The 26,112-nt window shown below is 38.6% G+C and overlaps 2 protein-coding genes across 3 annotated transcripts in view; one reads left to right on the top strand and one right to left on the bottom strand.

Moving 5' to 3' along the window:
- Positions 1-121: 121 nt before the first annotated feature.
- Positions 122-17,721, top strand: PPP2CB (protein phosphatase 2 catalytic subunit beta). Of its 2 annotated transcripts, XR_014025100.1 has the most exons (8): positions 122-488; positions 6,538-6,747; positions 8,590-8,763; positions 11,162-11,251; positions 11,459-11,620; positions 12,638-12,756; positions 14,458-14,774; positions 16,495-17,721. XR_014025100.1 is itself a non-coding variant. In XM_081317560.1 (7 exons), exons 1-7 carry the CDS (start codon positions 387-389, stop codon positions 14,528-14,530), a joined length of 930 nt encoding a protein of 309 aa, XP_081173686.1. In that variant the 5' UTR covers positions 122-386; the 3' UTR covers positions 14,531-15,137. The 2 variants fall into 2 exon arrangements, 1 of the variants encoding a protein (XP_081173686.1); XM_081317560.1 differs by lacking the exon at positions 16,495-17,721 and having other exon boundaries at positions 14,458-15,137.
- Positions 17,672-26,112, bottom strand: part of GSR (glutathione-disulfide reductase) — a 19,229-nt gene continuing 10,788 nt past the window's right edge. Inside the window, exons 7-13 of the mRNA XM_081317555.1 lie at positions 24,631-24,730; positions 23,733-23,819; positions 20,538-20,699; positions 19,874-19,985; positions 19,563-19,694; positions 18,353-18,486; positions 17,672-17,911 (exon numbers count right to left, since the gene is read on the bottom strand). Coding sequence (XP_081173681.1) covers positions 17,762-17,911; positions 18,353-18,486; positions 19,563-19,694; positions 19,874-19,985; positions 20,538-20,699; positions 23,733-23,819; positions 24,631-24,730 — 877 coding nt within the window. The 3' untranslated portion in view covers positions 17,672-17,761. The remainder of the gene's footprint in view (positions 17,912-18,352; positions 18,487-19,562; positions 19,695-19,873; positions 19,986-20,537; positions 20,700-23,732; positions 23,820-24,630; positions 24,731-26,112) is intronic.

Here is a 26,112-nt window from a genome sequence, read left to right as displayed (position 1 = left end):
CCTCAGCCAGGCATGCTCGACTCTTGCAGATATATCTGCAAGAGTCGAGTCCTCCGGCTCGAAGGGGGCGCTATCACCCTTTTGACGTGAGGCGTAAAGCGGAAGAGCGCAGTGCTCGTGATGGTCGCCGTCCGCCATTACACGGTGCCGGAGAAAGAAGGAGGGAGGCCTAGGCTCTCGCGCGCCCTGTGGAGACGGGCGGTTGGGCATCTGCCCGTTGGTCCCACCCCTTTTTCCTTCCTTCCGCGCGACGGCGACGGCTTTTCCCTTCCCCCTCCGTCTTCCTCTTGCTGCTTTTGGGCCTCCTCTAAGCACCGCCGCCCTGGCTTCGCCGCCGAGCGCTCTCTTGCCTCAAAACTGAGCTGGCGGCAGGCGGCCCGGCCGGCATGGAGGACAAGAGCTTTACCAAGGATTTGGACCAATGGATCGAGCAGCTGAACGAGTGCAAGCAGCTGAGCGAGAGCCAAGTTCGGACCCTTTGCGAGAAGGTGGGGAACGTGGAACGCGGAAACGGGCCCCGGGGTGGGGGGTTCCGCTCCACTCTGGACCCTCGCTCGCGGCCGTCCGAAAAACAACGTCTGTGGGAGCAAGGGAAGGGGGGGGGGAAACAGGCTGATGAGAATTACTTCACAAAAGGCGTTGGTTGGTTTCTGCCTGCTAGTAACCTTAAGGGTATTGTAGAACAGGCTGCCGAGAGCCAAGGCAACGTAACCAAGATGGAGAGAATGTTCAGAACTCTTACGATTTTATCAAGAAAGGTTTTGCCTACGTGACAGAAATAGAAAGCTTAAAGAATCATTCTCAGACGGCACTTTATTTATTTATTTATTTTATTTTTATTTTTATTTTTATTTTTATTTTTTATTTATTATGGGACTTATATGCCGCCCTATCTCCCAGAGGACTCAGGGCGGCTAACAACATTTATTTATTTTATTTTTATTTTTTTATTATGGGACTTATATGCCGCCCTATCTCCCAGAGGACTCAGGGCGGCTAACAACAATAAAAAAACCAACAGTACAAGTTAAGAAAAAAATTAAATAACAGCCCCAAATATCAATTACACAGTTAAAATTAAAACTTTTAAAAACCCATCATTAATCCAGGTCAGCCTATTTTATTGGATTTGTATACCGCCCTATTCCCGTAGGACACTCAGGGCGGTTTACAGGGCAGTTAAAACCATGAATACAAAAAATTAAAAAACAAATAAAACAAATTAAATTCAAGCCCCAAGAGTAAATCTAAAACCCAGTTAAATGAACAACCCCACAGTCTGGACTTTATCCTCTGCTTTTAATGTAAAAAAAAAAATTATGCGCGCATTGTAGCCCTTTGCCCTGCCGAGAACGTTTTGTGTCCCTTATTGTTCTCAGAATCTTAGTTTCTGAGATTTTGTCTGTGATCAGCAAAAATCGACATGGGGGGGGGTCTTTAACATTTCTGTTTTGCCAGTTGACAGGTATGAATGGAGAGTCAAGGTCAGGCAGGATGAAATTGATTGAAAAATCGTGGAATGATCTCTTGTGATCCGTGGTATAGAAGACAAAATGAATAAAAAAATGAGTGGGATAAATTCCCCCAAAGGCAGCTCTTCAAAATGTCATTTGTCTACTCTCACTTTTTATTTCTGATTTATAAACAGCCCTGACATTTGTTGAAGGAGGATAAATGGAACACTCTCATGGGACTTCCTGCACCATAATAAAATAATTAAGTTTAATTAAGAGTTTAACATTATTTTAATTAAATATGGAGTTGGAAAACAGCTTATGAAAAGATAATGATAATGCCTCTAGATTATTTCCCTTTATTTTTTCTTGCATATATTTAAAACACTGAAGATTCACAGATTGTAATTTGTTTAAACACACAATTCTTATTTACACAAACTTTGAACACCATTGTACATGTTATATTTATATTATATTTATATTTTAGAGCTACTAAAAGATTAACAGGGTACAGTGGTTGTGTACTTGGTGCCAATTGATGATTCAGTCATCTTCATTTGTGTAACATTCCTATCTAACATCAAGATGAGGCATATGTAGGATCCAGTGCATTTGAAAAAATTTTATTCAAAATTATGCTCTTTTTAGTTGCCAATGGTAAATAAAATTGGTTTTACTGAAACATCAACTACACGTAGTCCTTGACTTATGACCACAGTTGAGTACAATTTCTGTTGTCCAGTGAGACATTTGTAAAGTGAGTTTTGTCCCATTTTCTGACTTTTCTTGCCACAATTGTTAAGTGAATCACTGCAGTTGATAAGTTAGTAACATGGTTCCCTGTTGACTTTGCTTATCAGAAGGTGATCACAGGACTCCGGGACACTGCAGCTGTCATAAGTATGAGTCAGTTGCCAAGAGTCTGAATTTTGATCACATGATCGTGGGGATACTGCAAAGGTCATAACTGAAAATCATAAGTCACATTTTTCAGTGCTGTTGTAACTTTGAACAGTCACTAAACAAACTGTTGTAAGTCAAGGACTAGCTGTAATGTGGCTTTCTCTTTAGGTTATTTCACTTAAAGAACTCAGAGTTTCTTTCAACAAAAAGTGCTGAAGTACAGTAGATACTTCACATATATACTTTTCTCATATGTGGCACATGAGATTAAAACATACACATCTTTAAACTAATAGGGTTCTCCCTAAATTTGAACATAAAAAGGCAGTCTGGTTTTTGATTTTTTTAGGCAGATCAGAATCGAAATATTTATTTTATTTATTTTTATTTATTTTTATTTATTTATACACTAAATTTCTTAAGAGATTCCTGAGCTGAGTTGTAGTTTGGGCATGTATTTAGTTTAGAAGTGATGAAAGCTTTGGATTTCTTAATATTTTTATTAAAGGTAGTAGACATGTGATACTACAGCTACATTGTTTTTCCCCCAACTTCTATATACATATAGTTGATTAAAATTGCTTGAAGAGATTCCTTTTTGGTTAAGGTACCAATTCTTCAAAAAGGTGTCCTAATCCTGTTTTACAACAACCACAGTCTGTTATTGTCATCATCTGGCTTTAAAAAAGCTCCTTATGCCCAGAGGGTGGCATTGACTGTCCCTAGGACATTAAGGGACGCGGTGGCTCAGTGGGTTAAGGCGCTGAGCTTGTCGATCAGAAGGTCGGCAGTTTGGCGGGTCAAATCCCGAGTGCCGCATAACGGAGTGAGCACCTGTTACTCGTCCCAGCTTCTGCCAACCTAGCAGTTCAAAAGCACGTAAAAATGCAAGTAGAAAAATAGGGACCACTACGGTGAGAAGGTAACAGCGTACTGTGCACCTCTGGCGTCTAGTCATGCCGGCCACATGACCACGGAGACGTCCTCGGACAAGAGCTGGCTCTTCGGCTTTGAAACGGAGATGAGCACCGGCCCCTAGAGTCGGAAACGACTAGCACGCATGTGCGGGGGAACCTTTACCTTTACCTTCAGGACTTTATAGACCACCTATTTCTGCAGGAGCCTCTGCTCTAAGAGGCTTAAAACTGAAATGAAACATAATTTATATATGGGCTCAAGCCATATGAAATAATGGCATTCTCACTATTAAATGTAAAAATATTTTGAAGTTGGTAGTCGCTAGTTTGAGTCTTAGGTAGTCCTTGTTTTACAATCAGTTGCTTAGCTGCTGTTCAAAGTTCCAACAGACTTAAAAAAAAATTAACTTATGACCTGTTGAAGTTATGGTTGCCACACCACCAGCACCACCACTACACTCACATGGCATTTTGGGCGCTTAGCAACTGGAGGAATTTACAGCTGATTGCAATGTCACATGATGGTGTTTTATAATGGTGTCCCCCCCTCCCCTCCCCGTGAAAAAAAGGCTATTGGATAAGCTGCATTTGGACTTATGACCACATGATTTGTTTAACTTACAAATTCCAGGCTCAGTTGTGGGCATAAGTCAAGATTACCTATATAAATGCAGCAGTTGTTAATTTGCTTCCAAAGAAGGAATGAACATGAACCAGTAATAGTTGATATACTGTAGAAACATGTAGACTTTCAAGTTATGCAGATTGAGTTCTGTGTAATTTAAAGTTTTATGTATTTCCATCTAAATCTGGTTGGGCCAATATTTGACATTCCTTTATTTTTTTTTTCTATCTGCTTTCTCTTTGCAATATTGGAACAGCATTTTTTAGCCATTTCTAGCAAAGGAACAGTAACCAAAAGTGCTACTGATACAGGCTAACAATGTTAACATGATGTCTTTATCAACTCTGTTAATGAGATTAAATTTCACATATACTATCAACTTTGAAGAATTATTTTCAGACTGACATCAGTATAAAATGGGTTTATTTAATATTTTAAGATTATTCAGTATTATTGAAATGGTACTTTGCATACTTTGACCCAGGGTTCTCCAATTTTACAACATTAAAAGCATAATCGGTCACAACATATTCATCAGAAGTTAAATAGGTGAAGTAATACATTATCAGCCTCTCTAACATTTGAGGATGCTCTCTACCACCATACTTTACTTCTGTCTCTTATTGGGACAGGTAAGATATATTCCAAACAGCTTTGGGTGTATGCTCCTATTTTTATTTTCTAACAATATTTTTACCCAGAAGCAATGTTGGAAATAATTTGTGCTTAAGAGTATATGCAAAGAGTTGCATATATTCTTTGTGTATGTATGCATTTTGAAAATAAGCAACCTAAACAACAACCACAGCCCCCTAAAATCAGTTAACAAAGTATCAGTAGATTTATCCAAGGCCACATAGGCATCTCTATATACTGATACAGTTACCATAACAAATATGCCTGCAGTGTGTGAGTAAAAATCATGTAGCATGGATCCTAATTACCAATGATAGGGCAAAAAGATGTATAGTTTTATCTTAGACTGCTGTCTTTCATAAAGGCCACAGCACTGAAAAAGTGACTTAGGACTGTTTTTCACACAACTGTTGCAGCATCCCCGTGATCATGTGATCAAAATTTAGACACTTGGCAACTGGCGTGTATGTATTGATGGTTGCAGTGTCCCAAGGTCACATGATCACTTTTAGTGACCTCGGGACAAGCAAAGTTAATGAAGCAAGATTCATTTGACTGTGTTACTAACTTAACAATTGCAGTAATTCAGTTAATGACTGTGGCAAGAAAGATCGTAAAATTGAGCAAAACTCAGTTAACAACAAAATTTCCTTAGCAATGGAAATTTTGGGCTCCATTGTGATTGTAAGTCAATGACTACCTGCATTGTGGAAGGATTGAGAATTGAATGAAACTCCTTCTGGTATACTCTGTTGCAAAACTATTTCAGCGTAGCCCTGGGAATTAGCAGAGTAAACAAAAATTGTTATTTAAAAATTTGTTTCAATTAAATTGATTTTTTTATTTTAAATTGGCTTTTATCTTTAAAAATTATTAGTAGCTTGGCATATTTCTCATTCTAAACATAGATGTATTTTGACATAGATACTTCCTGCTTACATAGAGTTCCTTGCTAATCACATAGGTATTCATTTCAGATTTCCAGTCATAAATTTCAGAGATGGAGGAGAGAACCAGTTTCACAATAAATAGTTATTAGTATTGTTGGGAAAAAATGTTTCTATTTAATTTGTAGAAATCATTAGCTAAGCACTAGAACAGAGTTCTGAATTGTGAAAATAATTTTTACAATTTTATGTCTAATGACATAAAAACAATGCTTTCATCATTTAATATTAATTAAAAATCCTCTAAGACCTAATAATAAAATTTTGATATAATAAAGTGACTATTTTCCAATGAGAATTGGCACATTACTTCACATGCAAATAAACTTAATATTTAAGATTTATTCAACAGAACCTTATTGTACTACTGTCATTTTGTCCCATTTCTAAAATGTGTAATATATACTTTTTTCTAAACTAAGAAAAAGAAAAATTACAGGCAGTGTAATGGTAACTTTAGATATTACACTCATTTAAGTAATGTGTAGACCTATCAGTGATTTATTAGATTTATAAATCATAATTTTCAAATCCAGTGATCCAGTCCACTCTGGATTTTATTGCTGGCAAATGATTTGCTTGGGAGAAAAAAAGTTCTAATTCCTAAAAACTAGTATCTTTTAAAAGTTACCATTGGTAAAAAAAAAGCAGGTAGAAAAAACAACAATGTTCTAGTTAGTGTTTAATTTTTTGGTGCCTTCAGTTTTTTAGCCTGTTGCTGATGAAATACAGGTCTGTATATACTGTGCATTTATAATTAAAACCTTCCCTGAGTTTTAAAAATGTACATTGACTTTCATTCTCCTAATTTTATTACACTATCTTAATTGCCAGTTACAGGTAAGAAAAATGAAATTGGAAAGAGATGAGTGGGTGAGCAAAATTATGAGTATAGTTAACGCTGAACAGGATTTTGAATTTCTGTAACATGAATTCACAGAAATATCCTAACATTTCTCTTAGGAATTTTTCTTGAAGTTTGTTTAATTTATTTGTAAATCTAGGCAGGTTTCCCAGATGATCAACTGTTTGTCTGTTTTTTCCCTTGTTAGGCAAAAGAGATACTAACAAAAGAATCAAATGTTCAGGAGGTTCGTTGCCCTGTCACAGTGTGTGGGGATGTCCATGGGCAATTCCACGATCTTATGGAGCTTTTTAGAATTGGTGGGAAATCGCCAGATACAAACTATCTATTCATGGGAGATTATGTTGACAGAGGCTATTACTCAGTGGAAACTGTGACTCTTCTTGTGGCATTAAAGGTGAGTTTGTAAAACTGAAGCCTATTTGTAGTGTATTTTTAAAACTGGGATTTTAGTATCTATTATAATGTAATAATAATAATAATAATAATAATAATAATAATAATAATAATAATAATAATAATAATAATAATAATAATAGAGTTGGAAGGGACCTTGGAGGTCTTCTACTCCAATTCCCTGTTCAGGCAGGAAACCCTATACCATTTCAGACAAATGGTTGTCTAGTCTCCTCTTAAAAACTTCCAGTGTTGGAGCATTCACAACTTTTGGAGGCAGGTTGTCCCATTGATTAATTGTTCTGTCAGAAAATTTCTCCTTAGTTCTAGGTTGCTTCTGTCTTTGGTTAATTTCCATCTGTTGCTCCTTGTCTTGCCTTCACATGCTTTGGAGAATGGCTTGACTCTTCTTTATGGCAACCCCTGAGATATTGGGACACTGCTATCATGTCACCCCTAGTCCTTCTCTTCATTAAACTAAACATACTCAATTCCAGCAACTGTTCTTTATATGTTTTAGCCTCCAGTCCCCTAGTCATCTTTGTTGCTCTTCTCTTCACTCTTTCTAGAGTTTCAACATCTTTTTTACATCATGGTGACCAAATCTGGATGCAGTATTTGAAGTGTGGCCTTACCAAGATGTTATAAATAGGTATCAGTACTTCACGTGATCTTGATTCTACCCCTCTGTTATTGCAGCCTAGCACTGTGTTGGCTTTTTTGGCAGCTGCAGCACACTGCTGGCTCATATTTAAGTGATTGTCCACTAGGACTCCAAGATCCCTCTCACAGTTACTACTATTGAGCAAAGCACCATCTATACTGTACCTGTGCACTTGGTTTTTCTTGCCTAAATGTAGAACCTTACTTTTTTCACCATTGAATTTCATTTTGTTAGATAGCGCCCAGTGTTTGAGTCTGTCAGGATCCTTCTGTATCTTAAACCTACCTTCTGGAGTGTTGGCTATTCCTGCCAGCTTGGTGTCGTCTGCAAATTTGATGAGTTCCCCATCTATCCCCTCATCCAAATCATTGATGAAGATATTGAAGAGCACTGGACCCAGAACAGAGCCCTGGGGCACCCCACTACACACTTCCCTCCATGTAGATGCAGTTCCATTGAGGACCACACATTGAGTATGGGCAGTCAGCCAGCTACGAATCCATCTGGTGGTGATGCTATCTAACCCACATTTTTCTATCTTATCAAGTAGTAGGTTGTGGTCTACTTTATCAAATGCCTTACTGAAGTCCAAGTAAATTATATCCACAGCATTCCTCTGGTCCACTACTTTTGTCACCTGGTCAAAGAATGCAATAAGATTTGTCTGGCATGATCTGTTTTTAACAAACCCATGTTGGCTTTTGGTAATGACTTTGTTTGCCTCTAAGAGTTTGCTGATTCATTGCTTGATTATCTTTTCCAGAATCTTCCCAGGTATTAAGGTTAGGCTGATAAGTCTGTAGTTTCCTGGATCCATTTTTTTTCCTTTTTTGAAGATGGGAACTACATCAGCTCTTTTCCAATCCTCCGATAGTTTCCCAGTGCTCCAGGATCTTTGAAAGATATAGTTCAGTGGTTCTGAGATCACATCTGCCAGTTCCTTCAGAACCTTGGGGTGTAGTCCATCTGGTCCTGGTGATTTGAACTCATCTAGGGTGGAAAAGTGCTCACATCATTTTCTTGGCTATCTTAATTTATGTTTCTAATCTGTTTTTTATGGTACTCTTTGATAGTTTGGACTATCAGATTATGTACAAAGGCATAAGCGTGCAACATGGAGAAAAATAATGTAACCAATTATATGGATGATTACAATGTCTATTCGTTCTCTGTAATTAGGTGCGCTACCCAGAACGGATTACAATTCTGAGAGGCAACCATGAAAGCAGACAAATTACACAAGTATATGGATTTTATGATGAATGTCTGCGGAAATATGGAAATGCCAATGTTTGGAAATATTTCACAGATCTATTTGATTATCTTCCTCTTACAGCTCTAGTAGATGGGCAAGTAAGTAATGTTATGCAACTATATGGTCTCATTAGGTTTCATTAAATGAAGATTGATCATTTGATAAAAATATAATTTACATATTTATATTTGAATAATAAATGAGTACTTTTTTGTTGTCTTTTTTGTTACTCTTGGAAGTCTTTCTTTAGAATGATACAGATGTGTGAAAGTGTAATAATTGTCTAAACAACTTTAAACAACTATCGTCCGGTCTCCAACCTTCGCTTTTTGGCGAAGGTTGTTGAGAGCGTGGTGGCGCATCAGCTCCCTTTGTTCTTGGAGGAAGCTGACTACCTAGACCCGTACCAATCGGGTTTCAGGCCCGGGTACAGCACGGAGACGGCATTGGTCGCGCTGGTGAATGATCTCTGGCGGGCTCGGGACAGGGGTTGTTCCTCTGTCCTAGTCCTTTTAGACCTCTCAGCGGCTTTTGATACCATCGACCATGGTATCCTGCTGCGACGTCTCAGGGGGTTAGGAGTGGGAGGCACAGTTCTCCAGTGGTTCTCCTCTTACCTCCTGGGACGTTCGCAGTCGGTGTTAGCAGGGGGGCAGAGATCGACCCTGAGACCTCTCATTTGTGGAGTTCCTCAGGGATCGGTTCTCTCGCCTCTCCTGTTCAACATCTATATGAAGCCGCTGGGTGAGATCATTCGTGGTTTTGGAGTTGGGTATCACCAATATGCTGATGATACCCAGCTTTTTATTTCGACCCCAAACCACCCCAGTGATGCCCTCGACGTGATGTCCCGTTGCCTGGAGGCAGTCCGGGTCTGGATGGGGAGGAACAGGCTTCGACTCAACCCTGACAAGACTGAGTGGCTGTTCGTGCCGGCATCCCGGGAAATTCCGATTATTCCATCATTGGCCATGGGGGGTGAGCTATTACCCCCCGTAGATAGGGCCCGCAACTTGGGGGTCCTTCTAGACTCACAGCTGTCTTTGGAAGAGCATATTGGAGCTGTGACTAGGGGGGCCTTTGCCCAGGTTCGCCTGGTGCGCCAGTTGCGGCCCTATCTAGACCGGGATGCCTTGCGCACAGTCACTCATGCGCTCGTGACCTCTCGTCTAGACTACTGTAATGCTCTCTACATGGGGCTGCCCTTGAGGTCCACCCGGAGACTCCAGCTGGTGCAGAATGCAGCCGCGCGAGTCGTCTTGGGAGTTTCCCGATACTCCCATGTTACACCTTTGCTCCGCGAGCTGCATTGGCTACCGGTTGCTCTCCGGGTGAGGTTCAAGGTGTTAGTTATGACTTACAAAGCCCTTCATGGCATGGGTCCGGATTACCTACGGCAACACCTGCGACCGGCGTCAACTTCCCTCCGTCCAGTGCGCTCCCACAGAGAGGGCCTCCTCAGGGTGCCGCCGATCAAAGAATGCCGATTGGTGACCCCCAGGGGGAGAGCGTTCTCTGTGGGCGCGGCAGACCTCTGGAACCGCTTACCGGTTGAGCTCCGGACGGCCCCTGACCTTCGCTCCTTCCGGCGCGATCTTAAAACATTCTTTTTCGAACAAGCTGGCCTGGTCTGACGGGATGGGGTTGGGTTTTTAAAATTAGTTTTTAACTTAATATGTATTGATTTTATGGGCATGATGTTTAATGGTTTTTTAATTTTTGTACTTGATTTTTATTGTGTATTGCCCTGTTCACCGCCCTGAGTCCTTCGGGAGAAGGGCGGTATAGAAATCAAATTATTAAATTAAATTAAATTATTAATGGTAATATAATTGCCTGATGCTGCGCCTCAGATCTCACATCCTCAATTCATGTTATTACATGAAAGTGTCCATATTTATTCACAATACATTTATCCATAATAAAGAGTAAACATTCAGAAGACCCTATGACTCTAGATCACAGGTGACAAACTCACCATGTGACGTGACGCGACGTATCGCAACTTTTGGCATTGCCAGCAATGGGGTGACATTGCGGCTTCGGTATGATAAAACTGGCCCACGGGCCGGCAGTTTGACACCCCTGCTCTAGATAGATATAACTTAAAATATTAATCTAAAATGTGCTAATAGAGTAGCTTAAAATTTTGAATACCCAGGAAGATCAGAAGCTGTACTAATTTTAACTATACCTTATTGTTGTGTTTAAACTGAACAGTTGTTAAATGTAATGGTGGTTAGAGAAAAAAAGTCAAATTTCAAAGACAGTGTCTACTAAGCTAAGCTACAATTATCCACTGTCAATTAATATCTTGACATTAAGATTTAGATAATCCAACCCAAAGTAAAAATTGCCAACATCTTCCATATTGGTATGCTAGGAAGAGGGAAGGCTGCTTAGTTCAGTGGCCTTAAAAAATCAAGAAATAAAAGGTTTAAGGTAGATATGTATAGCTTTAAAGAAGTTAAATCTTTCCATCTTTTCTCTTATTAGATCTTCTGCCTCCATGGAGGTCTTTCTCCTTCTATAGATACACTGGATCATATTAGAGCACTTGATCGTTTGCAGGAAGTTCCACATGAGGTAATATTATTGAAAATGACTTACGTTTTTATGGAGATTATGGTATTTTTCATATTGTTGAAGAACTTAAAATTGTAGAATGTTAAAGCAAATTATCAAATTTTTAGAATTGAAGACACTAAAATTAATATAGAAGCAGCTGCTACTGTTCCCAAATATTGGAGTTATATACACATGTACAAACTATTTTTTCCCATTTTTAAATAGGGTCCAATGTGTGATCTGTTATGGTCAGATCCAGATGATCGTGGTGGCTGGGGGATTTCTCCACGTGGTGCAGGCTATACATTTGGTCAAGATATTTCTGAAACATTTAACCATGCCAATGGACTTACATTGGTGTCTCGGGCTCATCAACTTGTAATGGAGGTAAAATTATATTGTACCAATCAATTGAGGATTCAAAGTGCCTTATCTTTGGGCAAAAAAAGTTTATACAAAGGTTGTCTATGGAGATTCTCAGTCATCCAGGTCACGTTTGTCCCAAAGGTGCTTTTTCAGGAGGCAACTGGACTTTGTTTTTCTTTGAAGACGTTTTGCTTCTCATCCAAGAAGCTTCTTCGGCTCTGACTAGATGGTGGGGAAGTACAGTTTATATGAAGGAAGTACAGTTATGTAAATCTGAAATGGCAAAGGTGTTTCAGATCTGGCACAATTGCACTAGCTGTATCTCTCAGCAATCGTGCCTTTTCTTAGTCGTGTATGATACTCATGCATTCCCAAGTAAATACTTGTCACAGCAGTTATACTGTATTATTGTCTCTTTAACGTCTCCTGAACCAAAATGCATTTTTTGTAGTACCATGTCTGGCTATGCAAAAATCATGGAAAGTTTTAACTTCTTTAAAGTTCTGCTGACTGGTACAGTGAACATACAAATCTCATTGGAAGTATTTATCTGCCTTTGGATCAGAATATCACAACTTAGTATATATAGTACTATAATTGTTTTTTCCCAGGAGGTTAAAGATCAATATAATATGTATATGGGCAAATTTCAACTAAAACATTAATCCAGACTCCTCTTTTTAAAATTCATTCATCAGTCATTCCTGTAATATCTCTGCAATTATAAGTAGCTTTATATTTTACCAATTGTAATGGCATAACTTTTAAATGAGTGGAGCATTTTTGTAAAAGATGAATGTGTTTAGTGCTTCGCAATACAAACCTAGGTCAAAGGTTTATGATATTAATGATCTAAAGAAAATATTTTAAAGAATTTTGTGGAAAACGTACAATTATAAAATTTTCATCTGAGTGCATTGTTAATGTTTCACATTTCAGTAAAACATATTTGGAAAAGATAAAGCAAGGCATTTATTGGATCTGTCTTAGTTAAGTCATGTATCTTGTTTTATTGAAACTATTTTTCTCCCATTACAGGGCTACAACTGGTGCCATGATCGAAATGTAGTCACTATTTTCAGTGCACCTAATTACTGTTACCGTTGTGGAAATCAGGCTGCTATCATGGAACTAGATGATACTTTAAAATATTCCTTGTAAGAACCTTCAGTTTTAACAAAATATATTTTAGCAAAAAAATAAGACTGTAAAATTAACCCAATAGGTTATAATTTTGCAACAGAAAAATCAAACCAAATGAACTAAGGTAAATACTATGCAAATTTAGCATGGGATGTGTACAAATAGTTACTAGGTTAACTAAACTGGTTGAACATGTTATGCGAACAGAGTTTGTGAAAGACATGATTTGAGAACACATGAATTGAAATTTGCTGGTGTTTTCGCATAGATTGCCAGCGGGTAACACCCAGGGGTAGGGCCTTCTCAGTGGGCGCACCTGCCCTTTGGAACCAGCTGCCCGCGGAGCTTAGGACTGCCCCCGACCTCCGTTCATTCCGCCGGGACCTGAAGACCTGGCTCTTCGAGCTCTCTGGCCCAGGCTGAGAATTTTTTAATTTTTAATTTTAACTCGGTTTTTATTTTTTCTCAGGGTTTCATTTAATCTTTTTTAATTTGTTTTAACTTTTGTATTGATTTTCTTTTAAATACCCTGTAAACCGCCCTGAGTCCTTCGGGAAAGGGTGGTATATAAATCTAAATAAATAAATAAATAGTTTTGATTAGGCAAGACCACCATTTAAAAATAGGATTCACTAGAACAGGGGTAGGCAACCTTGGCTCTTTTATGACTTGTGGACTTCAACTCCCGGAATTCCTGAGCCAGCATAGCTGTCCACGAGTCATAAAAGAGCCGCGGTTGCCTACCCCTGCACTAGAACTTAAAATAACAGAATTGGAACAGACCTTGGAGTTCTAGTCCAAACCCCCTGCTTGAGCAGGAAACCTTATACCATCCGGGTAAGTGGTTGTCCAGTCTCTTCTTAAAAGCTTCCAGTGATGGAGCACCCACAATTTCTGAAGGCAAGCCATTCTACTGATTAATTGGTCTCACTGTCAGGAAATCTCTACTTAATTCTTAGTTCTAGGTTGGATCTGTTTGATATTCTAATTTTAGAGTTTTATAAAAAGTCATTTAAATCTTTTTAAATTGTACCTTTTGTTTCAGTTCATGCAAAACATTTTCTTACGATTGTATTACAAATCAAACCTTCTCTTAATGCACGGTATTTAGTATTTAGTCCTGTTATAAGTAATTCAAAACATGGATAGAGAACCTGAAAACAAGCTGTGTGTGTCCTGTTCCCACAACATCCTAAGTGCAGGTAAAATAGCTGTATTTCAGCGTTTCCCCCCCCCCCCCAAGGTTCTAGGTCGGGTCTTCAAACTTGGCCCTCAGCATGCCTGGCTGAGGAATTATGGGAGTTGAAGTCCACAAGTCATCAAAGGGCCAAGTTTGAAGACCGCTGATCTAGGTGATTTTAAGTTTGGAATGGGAAATGCTTGTCTGAGCTGCCAGTTGTTGCCAACCCACCCTTAAACACCCTGTCTGCTCGAAACCTGATAGAAATGTATCAGATGTCATTTTTACTTGTTGGCTTCTGGCACTCCTCCAGAGGACTCCTCCTTCTCAAACACTGCTTGTTTGTGGTAAAGCATCTTTTTACTCAAAACAACCCCTCTCTTAAAACCTATTTTGACTTGATTATATGCATATAGATTACATAAATATAACATCAATATTAATATCCCTTAAAAGTTGAGAATCACATATAAACAAGTTTATACGTTCATAATCAGTTAAAAATAAAGGAAGTGGGTTTTTTTTCTTTCCACAGCCTTCAGTTTGATCCAGCACCTCGCCGCGGAGAGCCTCATGTTACTCGGCGTACCCCAGACTACTTCCTATAAACATCTCAGCCTGGCCTTCAGCAGTACTAGTATACTTGGCTTTTTTTAAGAGCAACAATTTATTTGATAAGTTGAGGTCTGTCTCAGCCTAAAGCCTCTTTATGGACCAAACTGTGCCAGAATGAGGATGAGCAGTTTTGAGCACAACGTAAGACTGACTTCACACACTAAACCTTTTATCAGTCAATCCAACAGCCAGTTTGCCTGCTGTAACTGTAGTAACTGGACTGTTCAGAGAGAAGAGGTAATTAATTTCTCCCTTTCTTGCTTATATGTACATTTTAGTTGTAGTGTTCAACTGGCATGTATTAACATTTTGAAGTTTAATGAAAATGTACAAACTAATGTCCCTCTTAAGCCTATTGCCCTCTATTTTATTGACATAAGTAACTTAACTGGAGAAAAGAAATCTCTTGGGAGTATATTGTCATAAGCTTTCTTTCCATTTAAACTAGGTTACTGTTCTGTGTTGATCCCTTTTTTCTGTATATTTGTCATGAAAGTGCTTGCATCTTATTGATGTATTTGAACAAATAAATCTGCAGATCATTATTCCAAACAGATGGATATGCTGAAATGGAATAATTTATCTGTTTGTGTTTCTCTTCAGCATGCACACAAATAATTATCTGCTTTGTTGTGTAAGATAGATCAGGCGATAGATTGTGACTGGAAATTGAAAGAACTTGGCCTGATATTACCAGTCTAAGAATGTGTATGACAAACCTCACTGGAGACCTTAGCATATAGAAGTCTTTAATTAAATTTTCAGGCCTACTATTCAGATGAAATTCAAAATAAAGCACTATCTTCTGTTCTTTTAACCCAATATATATATATATATATATATATGTGTGTGTTTGGTAAATGTAACCCAAGAGGGTAAAGAGTTCAGATTTAAACTAGTGAATTTAAAATAGTACACCTGAAATCTCAAGCTAAAATCTGTTTTAAATGAAGGCCAAAATGATGCTATAAACTTACCGAAGAATTTAAACATAAAATGCAAACAGCCTAATTCTCTTAACAGGACACAAGTGTAGCAAGAATTCATGCATCCCATTTAATTTAGTATTTGTAAAAATGCAATGGGACAAATTCCTGGAATGGTGTTCATTAATCCGATTATATTATACAGGACTTATGTGCAAGTATATTTTAGAATTAATATTTTGAACTACAAATATTTTGTGAAAGTGAATAAATAGCTTACTGGCTGCTGATTCAGAAATGCAGTAGGAATATATAGCTGTGTATTATTTAGCATATGACAAAGAACATGGCAAAAAAGTAAGCATATACACACAACCTACAAATTACATACAGTGGAAAAGTTGCCCGCATCCATAGCATCCCTTAAAAGCTACAGTATACGTGTTCCCTGGGCGGTGCTAAATAGGTGACAGCAATCAGCCCTTCTGCCTCCTGGGCCTCACAGCAATAACAAACAGAAGAGTATAGTGTGTGTGTGTGTGTATCACCTAGGATGCAGCCATCTCCCCAATCCACATTTTTCAATTTTCATAACTAAGAAATTAATATCACTTAATAAGGTTATAGCTGAATGGGAACTCTTACTCCTATGCTTTACAGAATGTGATAGAGCCTTGGTGGAGCAGTGGGCTAATGCCTCCTTAAGTAACACCAGCTGCCTGCAATTAGTGCAGGTTCGCATCCCACCAGGCTCAAGGTTGACTCAGCCTTCCATCCTTCCAAGGTAGGTAAAATGAGGACCCAGATTGTTGGGGGCAATTTATTTATTTATTTATTTATTTGATTTGTATACCACCCTTCTCCCTAAGGACTCAGGGTGGTGAACAGTGACATAAATGTCAAAATGCAGAAATACAGAAAATTGAAAATAAATTAAGCCCTACTGCCCAAATGTAGAAGATAAATTAAAACCACAATTAAAATTAAACCCGTCAGACCAGACCAGATTGCTTAAATAGATGTGTTTTTAGATCGCGTCGGAAGGAGCGAAGGTCAGGAGCCATCCGGAGCTCAACCGGTAAATGGTTCCATAGGTCAGGCGCGCCCACAGAGAACGCTCTCCCCCTGGGAGCCACCAAGCGACATTCTCCGAACGGAGGCACCCTTAGGAGGCCCTCTGTGGGAGCGTACCGGGCGGAGGGAAGTTGATGCCGGCAGCAGGTGATTCCCAAGGTACTCCGGACCCATGCCATGTAGGGCTTTGAAAACCATTACAATTAAGCTGACTTTGTAATAATGCCGCTTGGGGGGGTGTGTGAAAGCCCTAATAAGCAGGCATATACATAGAATGGAGGCTACTGCTAAGCTTGTAAGCCGCCCTGAGAAGGGCGGGATATAAATGGAATTAAAAAAAAATATTACTTGAACAATTTACTTCTTGTGATAAAAAGCTTGTTCCCTAATTTATAGTTAGGTTACAAACATCTATACATTGGTAATTTCTGTTGGAAACAAATTGAAAGAATAGTTGTAGGAAGGTACATAGAATAGCCTATGTATTGGGTTTTAATTTTATAGGGGGATAGCATAAATTTTAAAAAAACATTTAGAGTTTTACGAATATGGATTAATAAAGCAGTGCTCTTACTAAACTCTTCTGGGCTAAGTTCTACATGGGTTATATTTGCCCTTCCCAATAGGCAGGAAATGGCATCTTTCACAATCCAAGGCTCAATAAACCAAAATACTAATTATTGAGACAGTTTATGATTGCAGCACTTTCTCCATTTGTTCCTCTGTAGCCCAAAATGGTTTTTTTTCCTGCTTACTTTTAGATTTCACTTCCTCTTTGAGGTTAAAGTATGAAGTTACATGATAATTTGCTTGTTATTTTAGCACATTTTACTACTGCAGTCTCAACAGGTGGTAGCATCTGACTACTTATGTCTCTGCTCAGAGGCTAACTAGGGTTGAGACTGGCCAGTACTTGGATAGGAAACCACTAGGAAACACTAAAACATGGAACCTGAAAACAAGAAGCCAGAAAGCAGTGACAGATCCACTTCTATATTGATGCCAAAGTCACTATGAATAATGTTCCAAAATGTCTCGAGGAATCAAGCTCAAATAAGGGGACTTTTTAAAATTCAAAATTATTGTTTTCAAGTATCATATAAATTACATCCATATATATATAAAGTTGTAATAGCAGAGTGAAGACTTGTTTTGAACTGCACAATTTTGTAAAAAAAAAAGAAGTACTTAATTCACCATGGGGAAAACCAAGTTATGTACAGCTTAACGAAGCGTAACAAGTTCTTCTGAAGAAGTTGGATGAATAGCCACTGTCTGATCAAAGTCAGCCTTTGTTGCTCCCATTTTGACAGCTACTGCGAACCCTTGGAGCATTTCATCACAGCCCAAGCCTTGCATATGAAGTCCTACCACCTTAAAACAAAATGGTCATAAACAGGTTAAGGACATGGCTTCAAAAGGACTTTTCCCCCCCCCCCCAGACTTCACAGTTGCTCCTACCTTTCTACACTAGGAGCAAAATTTTGTATACCTCTAATTTGTGTTGCTGTGTCGTTTTACTTAATTTTATACAAAGTCTTAACACATCATGCCTAGAAGAGTATTAAACGCTGCAACTCATTATAAGTGCTTCGGACATGGAGTAAATATTGGTTTGATGTGAGTTAGGTTTAATAAGTTGTGTGAGCCTAGCTAATTACAGCTTATGCAAGAAACAAAGGCTAAGTGTGAAGTACTTACACACTAAGTAACATTGGTACCTTCTCTTCCTGTCTCATTTCCTTACCTTGAATAGAATTTACATGAAAAGCAATTTTAACATACAGCACCTTCACTCTTCCCTGCTTTACTTACTTTTTCTTGTTTAGTAGCACAGACCAATTTCATCACACATTTTGTTTTCCTTTCTGTTATTGCGTGGTACATTGGGACAAAAGAAGTTATATAAATTTTCACATTCTCTTTTCCATAAGCATTTATGGCTTCCGCTGGAACAAATCAAATAACATCAGATGTATTTGAAAAAGCAAAGAATCACACAGTTGGCTTTCTGACAATACTATCTAATCAAATGTAGATAGTATGCACCTCTCAAAAGAACTAAATATTGACAAGTTTGGTGATAGGTGAGCCGGCGTCCTTCACATATGGCTCAATCAAGCATATCGGTGGTTCTAATTATGAAAAAAATTGTCCAAAAGCTTTTGAAGATCATTAGTTTACCAATCACGGGTCTATTACATGTGTCACATCTTAGGGTTTAATGTGCAGTTTGTTTATTTTTAAAAAAAACACCAAAAACAAGCTTGATATCACTATTTGTAACTTCGGCTTTAGAAATCCTATGAATAGAGGTGCTTTATTCATACTTCCCATTAAATGTTTTAAAATGTTTAAACAATAAAATAGATAGCATGATGGATAACAGTATTCTGAACTTGGGGAATGCTTTCTAATATAAAGAGAAACAACAAGAATGTGCGATCATTTCCAATTCAGCTTTTTTTCTTTTTCTTTTGTTCAGTTGGCCCAATTCTCAGAAGCTACCTGCACAAGACCCTGCAGTTTTCCTCACAAGGTTTTTCAGAAGTGGCTTGTCATTTCTCTTGCCTCATTCCTAGGGCTGAGAGAAAGTGGCTTGTTCAAGGTGATCCAGCTGGTTTTGTGACTAAGGCAGGACTAGAACTCACAGTGTCCCAGTTTCTAGCCTAATGCCTTAGCCACTACACCAATCTGGCTCTGTCCGTAGTCCATAATTTATATTACTGTATCGGAGGCAGGAGAGACCTGTGCATCTACAGCGTCAGTAATACAAATGAACATAAGTAGAATTTCTATCAGCCCCCTGTTAATATAAACATTCAGAGCTTACAATCCTTACCAAGCCACTCCTATAGAGAATGTCCCAAAGGAAATCCACTCTCCATATATATTATTATTCAACCCAATTCCAATCGGTCACAAAACCCAAAGATAATAGGGGTATCTCATCTTAGTAACAGTTCTATTTCACTCATATTTCTCTCTGCTCTTTTTTTCCAGTGAATAAGAAACAAGAGCCTACCTTCTGTTAGTCCCACCGTTCCAATGGGTGGATGACTGAAAACCACAGTTGGAATGTTGCTATAGTCAAGTTTAAAATCCTTTTTATTTTCAAAAAGTCTATGTGCCAGTTTTCTTCCAGCTGCAATTGCAACTGAAAAATACAATATTTATTGTCATAATAATTCATTCCGTACATTTTACTACATAGCATTTGTTACGTGGTCAGACCACACTTCCCGTGCCTTCACAGCCCTTCCTCACCCGTTTTGCTTTGTTCCATTTTACAATCCCAAATGCGCTTATTTGATATAGTCCTTAAAACATTGTTACCTGGAGTGAGGAGTGCTTTCCCACATACATCTCCAACAGCGTAGACCCCCTTTCTGCTGGTATTTTGGAACTCGTCAACAATAATATGGCCTCCCTTGTCTACCTTAATATTCTGATAGTAGGAGGAAAAATTAAGATCAAAGCTGGCATCTTAAGAAATACTATCCAAAATACAAATTGAACAGTATGGTATCAGCTTTTTAGCGCCCTTATAAAGGAAAAGAAGGAAATTATTTCAAAGAGTAAACAAGCACTCAGCCTATCCATAGTGTCAAGAGCTTTGGGGGGAAAAATAACATTTCCATAACCATTTTTCAAGCCAACTAAACTTATCTAAGCAATATGAACATTTAGGTTAGGATAAGATTATCATGGGGCATAGGGTGGGAAGCTGAGTCCTGGATTATCAACGGTCTTTGCCCTCCTTCCCCCCAATGTTTTAGTGTGCCACCCAGAGTTCCCTCATTTGTTACGTTTGTTCTCTGTAGTAGGAAAAAATAAAATAGCAAGTAGCAGCAAGGTGAGAAAAAAAATAGCATTCCATTGTCACCTGTGGCTACTTTCTCCAGTTGACCTTAGCCACATTATGCCAATTGCAATATAATCTGGATTGTGTATGCCATGCATTTAACATTCCATACAGTGTCAGAAAATTCCCACTTACCAATTGGTCAAAGTTTAGCTCCTCAGTATTGGGCTCTCTACCAATGGCCCACAAGAGACAATCAACGTTCTCAATAGTGTTCACAGTGGGTTTTTGATTAGGAAAAGAGGATGTAACCGTTATTGCCAAGAGTCCCGAAGGTGATTTTGTAACTGATTGAATCTGTTGAGAAAGAAGATTGCTGACGAATACTAGAGCAAGATCATGCAACAAATTGTTCATTTTAAGGCTCAAACCCTAGTTTTCTTCTTCAAAAATACCCTTCTTGCTAAATGCCTAGGACCTAGGTGTTGTGAAGTTACATATACCTTATGGCTAGAATTAGATAGTATTGGTACTCCTTGATGTACTACCTCATCTGGGACCAGAATTTCTGTTGCTAAGCAAAGTGTTAAGTGAGCCAACCTAATTTTATGACCTTTTTGCCATATTTATTAAGCAAATCACTGCAATTAAGCGAAACACACAATCATTAAGCCAATCCAGTCTTTTCCATTGATTTTGCTTACTGGAAGCTGGCTGGGAAGATCACAAATGGTGATGACACGACCCTGGGATGCTGCAACGGTCATAAATATATGCCAGTTTCCAAGAACATTAATTTTGGTCATGTGACTGTAGGGATGCTGCAACAGTCGTAAGTACGAAAACGTTGTCACTTCTTTTAGTGTCATTGTAACTTCAAAGAGTCACTGACTGGTTTTAAGTCAAGGACTACCTGTATGTAGTTTTGTTGAGAGACCCCACTTGCATGTGAAGAAAAAGAACAAAGGTAAGTATAATGGCTGCTGAAGTTTTGAAATGCCAGAAGGGGCGCAGATATGTTTACTGAGGTCAGAGGATAAGGCTCAAATATCCTGCATTGCTGTCATGAAAAATTATAATTACAGAGTGAAGTACCATCACTGTGTGAAATGCAAAACTTGCTCAGTTGCCAGTATTCGTTATCTAATTTCTCTTTAAAAATACTTTTTAAAAATCTGCCTAAACTAAATGATAGATCTATTTGGCAGGATTGGTTTTTTATGTTTCTATAATGTCCAGGGTTTTTAAAATCTGATTCTCAAATGAAGTAATGTTTTTTTTTGTTTTTTTATTGAAAAGTTTTACAATACATTTTTGAATACAAACCCCCCCTCCCCCTCCCCTCCCCCCTCCCCGACTTCCCAGAGCTAAATACAGGGTATAGAAATACAAACAAACAATCTAAAATATGCAAACAACAATAAAATATTAAATTCTATCGCACTTTAACTCTTAGTAAAATAACTACAAGCTAATTATACATCATATAAATCCGCTACTTATTCAAATGCTAAGTGAAACTTTTTAGTCCCATATTTATTCTGAATATAATCAATCCATCTCCTCTTCTCCATTTAAGAAAAGGATAAAGTTCTCTCCGCAACTGTTTTTATTGGGTATTATTACAGATATCACCGTTGTAGATTCTAAGTTGATATTGAATTTAATTACGGCAGCGAGACTTTTAGTAGCGCAATATTGGAAGAAGGAAGAACTGCTGACTATAGAAGAGTGGACTTTAAAAGTTTCTAACTTGGCGGAGATGGCAAAGATTTCAGCGTATTTGAAAGATCAATTGCAACAGAGATACACTGGAGTGGAAGAGATGGATCAAATGAAGTAATGTTGATTGGTTGGTATTTTAAATTGGAAGACTGTTTTTGATACAAAGTTTATGGCCTCAAAATGGAATTTTACTGCAATATTATTGTTATATATCAATTGATTAGATCTTTATTAGTTTTTAACCAGTATAAAATAGGAAGTAAACAAAACTTTGACATAAAATCCTGTTGGCAACATCCAGATGAAACTCAGGTCCTAAATAACTTGTCACTACCTCAATTCTTACAAAGCAATTTGACAGAGTGAGTAATACAGGTTATTAATATGTAATTCTGATTATAATGCAATACTCCTTTCAATCTGTTCAGGAATGCTGCAAAAGCTATCGATACAATAGCTGTGGTTCGTTCATGAGAAAGAAAACCCATATGCATGGTGATGATTTGGTTTTGCTTTCTCTCAAATGGCAGCATTTGGACCATTTATATACATGTGCTCAGAAGAGTAAAGCTAAGCAAAGTAGGAAAAACTTACGTTGTTTTGAAACTGTTAAAGCAATAGAACAAAACGAAATGGGAGCTTCCAACTGAAGTTGGAACGATTTAGCTGCAATTGAAGAAAAATTATGCATACAGGTAGTCCTCGAATTACAACCATTTATTCAGCGATCACTCAAAATTACACCAAAGGTGGTGCTGAAAAAAATGGTAATTCCACTTGGTCCTTGTAGTTACAGCTGTTGCAGTGCTCCCATGGTCAAGAAATCAAAATTTGGGCACTTGAAAATTCACCAACACTTTACAGCTGCGGGGGCAGCTGAACTGACCCCATCTGTCCTTTTAGCTGCCCTATGCTCTGCTGGCCACGCCAGCCAGCCTACCACTCCTGCTGCCCTACACTTGCTGGCTTGCTGCCCAGTCTTGATGACTTTCACCATCATCTTCTGGCCACTGCTTATGAGGCGCACCTGGCCTGGCCCTCCATGAGGCAGCAGCTCGCTGCACCCACCCCTTGTCCAAATCGCATGTGACCTTGTCACAATGTTTGGAAGGGGAGTGCGTGAAAGAAGGCTCAGCTATGTTGGCTTGAAAGCATTCCAGACCATACCCAATTTGGACAAGTAGTGGATGTGGCTTTGGGAAGAAGGCTGGGGCAGCCAGCAGTTGTCTTGTGAAAAAGGTCAGGCTATGTGCATCTCATCAGTGGTCACAGGAAGATGATGACAAATATCAGTTAGGTGTGGCAAGTCTGGGAGGGCCAGCGAGCCCAGGCGGAGAGAAGTCACAGAGTGGAAGATGGCAGAGATGGGGGGGAGGGGGAGAGATGAGTGGATGGGAGGAGATGAAAAGGAGGCAGTCGCTTAGCTTGCCAAGACTCAAGGCTGGGAGGGACTAAGCCAGGAGTGGTTTGGATCAAGGTGGGTCCTTGGTTAAGAGCAGATGGGATTTGGTTAACGAGCAAATTGGATTGCCTAGATTACACATGCTTTACAACGGCATTGCTTAGCAATGGTAATTCCAGTCCCAGTTGCCATTGTAATTTGAAGCCTACCTGTGCATGAAAATTCAAAATTAATCACTACAACCAGCACTAAAGTGATATTACCTTACAATGTTTCCAGACTTCTACTCCACTATGTTCCAACCCCTGAGTGCAGTTTGAACTGATCATAGAATCAAAATTTCTCAGCACCTATACAAAAAAATAATTTATCAGACTGCAAGTAAAGCCTTTACTTACATTTAATTATGGTAACTTTCTTTGTCATTGATCAATATCACAGAACATTTAAGTCATAACCTCACAACTCCACAGTTAAATTGACATTTGCCACAGAGCTATTGCCAAAGTTAACAAGGATTAAATCTGAATGTGCTACATGTGTCATTCAAATTTCATAATCTCAATGTAAGACTAATATAGCCTAAAGCCACACTGTGACTTTCATGGTTAAATTGAGGTTGGAGATTAAATTCTCCTTACATCTATATTGTGTTCTAGCTACTACACCATACTAGATCTTACAGACAGAAATATGCCATAGACTTCAATCAAAAGGAAAGACAATGTGAAAATTAAGAGATGGAGAAATTGAAAATGTCTGTCAGAATAAACAGTAAATAAACAGATACCCATAAATGGACAAGAATGTTATTAGCAAGTGCTTCTGAGTTTCCAAGAGAAAATAGTGTAGCTTGATTTTAAAAGGAGGTTTAATTCTAATTACAATCAAGAAGTGAAAAAATAATGAGGTTTAAAAGTTTTTTGTCAAATTATCAATATTTAAAAAATAAAAGCAAAATGTTAAGGCTCTCCATATGCTAAAAAACAAAGATTGTGCAATGCAGTGTATGAATGATCCACTCCTGGTGTAAATATTGATACAGCAAACTGGTTCTGCCTTTTCGTAAGGTTGTATTCTGCCTGGGGATGTTAGTTCCAGGAAGAACTGGTAGTATTATCAACTGTCACTTAGGAAGGTGAACAAGTGAGTGGCCCTTACCTCATTATAACGTATCAATAAGGACGTCCTGGAGCCTAATGTGGAAAGAATACCAGCTAATTCAACAGCTATGTATCCAGCACCAACAATAACACTTCGCCTAAGAAAATGGATTATACGTCGTATCACTCAGATGCATGTTCTCTTCCACAAATCTGCTCATTGAAATATGTATTAGCCACACCAGGAAATCCAAACGTCTCCATGTTATTGGATTTAAATCCCATCATCTTTTACCACTTACTATGCTGAGTGGGCTTAATGAAAGCAGTTAATTCAATAATAAATGCTTTTATTGCTTTCAATAATTCTTTTAATTTCAATTATCAAGAATGTTTATGTTTGAATGATGTTCCCCCAAAAAACCTTTGGTTGCAGTGGTGTAAGAGAAATGCCTAAAGGGCCATAGCTGTTTCTATCCAATTTATAACCTAGATTCTGTATAGAAGGGTCCTGACTTAGGTTTCATTAAATCAGAAAGGATAAATGGTAATGGTTAAATCAATGGTGGGATAATTAGCAAAGAAGATTTGTATTTACATTTGTTTGAAGGGAAAGTGTTACAAGATAATAAGCAGGCACACAATAAGGAATACATCAAAAGCAATACAGTACAGCCAGCACATAACCCAGGGTATTCCCTATTATCTGTCTACTTATTCTCTTGTAATCCCTTCCTCTCCAATCTCAGCAGAGGAGAAATTGTCTAAAGAGATGGCTTATTTAGACAATCCACTCTGTTCAATTCAATCCATAGCTCAGTTCTTGGCTACACAGGCCTTCCGGAAAGGCCTCTGACTGCGAAATGCAGGCTGAGCTCCATTCTCAACTGCAAAATGAAGCTGTTCCTTTGGCCGCAGACGTCAGCCGGTTGGGCGGGGCTGTCGGTGCTGTCCCTGTGAGGTGAGTGGAAAAGACACCCCCCTCCTCGCCAAAAATAAGACTTGGTGCCTCTTTTGGAGGAAAAAAAATAAGACCAGGTCTTATTTTCGGGAAAACACGGTATGCCCACATGTCTTACATTTAAAGGAAGACAAAAGGATCTTGGCTGGGAAAACAGCGCTTAGTCTCCTCTTCCACTTTGAGGGATGGATGCCATGCCTTCCCACTTACAAATCCAGGCTTTTAGCGGATGATGCCTGCTTTTTCTCAGGCCCAAAGAACCGGCCCTCTACAGCTGGGCTCCTGGCTAATGGCATATACAGGATGAGTTTCTCAAATATTAGCAACAAAAATGAAAGGACTGTAAGGATAGATGAATTCACCTGCAAGTTAATTGTGACCATGACCAAATAATAGTGGTAGAAAAGCCACAGTGCTTTACTTCATTTCCTGCTTTCCACTGTAAATAGCTTTCTGGTCACCAAATAGGCAAAAATGGGAAACAAATAGGATATTTTTAAAGCATTGCAGCCCCCTTCAATTTCTTTATTGGAAGCCAGTATCTTCAATAGAAGCTTATTTTGTTTGTTGATAGGAATA

This window comes from Vipera berus (assembly GCF_964194415.1).
Source record: "Vipera berus genome assembly, chromosome: 2".
NCBI classification, from domain to species: Eukaryota; Metazoa; Chordata; class Lepidosauria; order Squamata; family Viperidae; genus Vipera; species Vipera berus.
This window is presented reverse-complemented; position numbering and strand designations above follow the sequence as displayed.

Coding starts and splice junctions, on each gene's coding strand:
- PPP2CB (XM_081317560.1), top strand. CDS start 387: ATGGAGGACAAGAGCTTTACCAAGGATTTGGACCAATGGATCGAGCAG. Junction 8,764..11,161: donor CAGCTCTAGTAGATGGGCAA/GTAAGTAATGTT, acceptor TTCTCTTATTAG/ATCTTCTGCCTCCATGGAGG. Junction 12,757..14,457: donor GATACTTTAAAATATTCCTT/GTAAGAACCTTC, acceptor TTCTTTCCACAG/CCTTCAGTTTGATCCAGCAC.